Source organism: Mastigoproctus giganteus, chromosome 12 (assembly GCF_048544385.1).
Source record: "Mastigoproctus giganteus isolate SK-2022 chromosome 12, ASM4854438v1, whole genome shotgun sequence".
Lineage (NCBI taxonomy): Eukaryota > Metazoa > Arthropoda > Arachnida > Uropygi > Thelyphonidae > Mastigoproctus > Mastigoproctus giganteus.
Genome location: NC_143586.1, coordinates 92861671 through 92863920, shown reverse-complemented (window position 1 = coordinate 92863920; position 2250 = coordinate 92861671). Strand labels below are relative to the sequence as shown.

Genomic DNA, 2250 nt, shown 5'->3' with positions numbered 1-2250 from the left:
TATTTTAAAAAAAAAAGCAATCACCAGTGTTCATAAATCCATAAGGGAACAGCAGAAGATATCCATTTAATTTAGGGAAGCATTTAAAACACGGTACCTGAAACATAGACGTTTAATAAAATTCTTTTGAATTATTTTCAATTTATTGAATAAACCTGGGACCGTCGCAATCTGACATTACAACCTTATTCAAAGAGTGCAAAAGGTATCTGTTAAAAATCTCAAAAAAAAAAAAAAAAAAAAAAAAATTTAATAAGCCTGATAACTGTGGTAAATCTGCTTTCAAAACGGATTCACCACAGTGTTTATAGAATAACATGCTTTCTAAAAAAACAGCAAAGATGATGGACCTACATACAAAATATTTATTTTTATTAGTAATGCTAAATTTCTGTTCTTTATCATACTGTTTAGTTAGACAGTTTATATTCTTACTGACGTATTTATTCATTTATTTTTGTACAGGCGAGGAGTTGACAGGCAAGCAGGGTAGCGATCATGAAGGAGGAATCAGAAGGGGATGGAACAAATAATGAAGCTACATCATCAAGGGATGCCGACAGTACTATGACCAATGGAAACAATGGGCAACCGAGGAAGCATACCCATGAAACATCCCGAGAAGAGGTGATGGGGGCTACTTTGGCAGCCATGGAAATGGTTGTAGCCGCTGCAGCAGCTAATGCTGTCTCAACCACGGGTGAACACACGGGTCTTCCCCTAGGGGGAACTTTAGCTAGTGCTCTTTTAGGAATAGGAATCGGTAACAAAAATTCCAACTCAGTGGATCAGGGATTAGGCAGCAGCAGCAGCAGCAGTGGTTTGGTACCCCCTAACAGAACTCACGCTAGAAGAACAGATGGTCCACCCCGGGACAAGGTTTTTGTATGCAATGTCTGCAATAGATGTTTTGGCTATAAACACGTTCTCCAGAACCACGAGCGCACCCATACGGGAGAAAAGCCTTTTGAATGCAAAGAATGTCATAAAAGGTTTACCCGAGACCACCACCTTAAAACTCACATGAGGCTTCACACCGGGGAAAAACCATACCACTGCACACATTGTGAACGTCAGTTTGTTCAGGTAGCCAACCTACGGCGGCATTTACGGGTCCATACAGGCGAGAGGCCATACGCTTGCACTAATTGCACTTCTCGGTTCTCCGACAGTAACCAGCTCAAAGCTCACGTGCTCATCCATGAGGGTGTGAAACCTTTCCAGTGTCAAAAGTGCAGTGGCAGATTCCGTCGCCGACACCATCTTGTGCACCACAAATGCCCCAACGATGAAGCAAATATTGGAAGGCCAAGGCGGGGCCGTCGCCCAAGAGCTTACGACCAAATTCCAACCCCACTGCCTATCAGCCCTGTGTCGCAGCCTGACTGCCTTCCGCCCATAGCAGATGGGGCAGCAATAGCCTCCGTTATAACGAACAATATAATTGCTCCACAGCCTTCACAACAGCCTCCAGCAGCCCATACTGGGAATGCAGCGACAGTGGAGAAGTCCCGGAGAAAACCTCTACGCACTATCCGTATCCTCACGCCACAGCAACAGGAACTATTCCTCCGAGAACAAGAGACAATGCAAACGCAAGCATTAGACATGTCCGTGTCGTCAGTTCCCGCGAATCCAGTGTCCGTGATTGTTTCCCGATCAACTACTTCATCCAGGTATATCCCTTCTCCTATAGATGGAGTGCTGGATTTGTCCAATTCCAGGAGCGATTCGGAAGCAGAGCCGATAGAGGAAGAGGTTGAAGAAGATGAGTTTGAGGAAGATTACGAAGGGATGGACGTGGAGAGTGACGATGGTGAGCTAAGACCTACAAGCCTACATCACACGGCACGTATGATACAGACTTGGGAAGTGGTAGAAAGTCTGCATAATCATGAAGCATCCAGCGACAGCCGTGGTCATGGCAACGGAGAGCGTTTAGACATTGACGAAAACAGTAGCGGAGCGTTACGACTGACGACTTCCTAGGAAGTCGTGGAAACGATTGTTCCTCAATTCAGGGATTTTGTTGTTTTTTAATAATTATACTGACCAAGTTACTACTACCTCAGGTCAGCGCGAGCTGGGTGGACATCTCCCCTTCCACAGAGTGATCTGCCCCAAGGGCTGTCCGAGGGCCAGGAGACTCACGCAGGGTTGGGTATATGGCTCGTGCAGGAAACCCAACGCACAATTTCTAAAGCAGCTATTTCACTGGTCAGTTTCTCCCAATGATATAACAGAGCTTCC

At 45.4% G+C, this 2250-nt stretch overlaps 1 protein-coding gene across 1 annotated transcript; it reads left to right on the top strand.

The window, feature by feature from the left end:
* Positions 1-498: 498 nt before the first annotated feature.
* Positions 499-1989, top strand: LOC150077280 (uncharacterized). Its single transcript, XM_090385842.1, has one exon. It carries the CDS (start codon positions 499-501, stop codon positions 1987-1989), a length of 1491 nt encoding a protein of 496 aa, XP_090241968.1.
* Positions 1990-2250: the final 261 nt, after the last annotated feature.

Excerpts from the sequence above, each read along its gene's own strand:
- LOC150077280 (XM_090385842.1), top strand. The coding sequence starts at position 499 with ATGAAGGAGGAATCAGAAGGGGATGGAACAAATAATGAAGCTACATCA.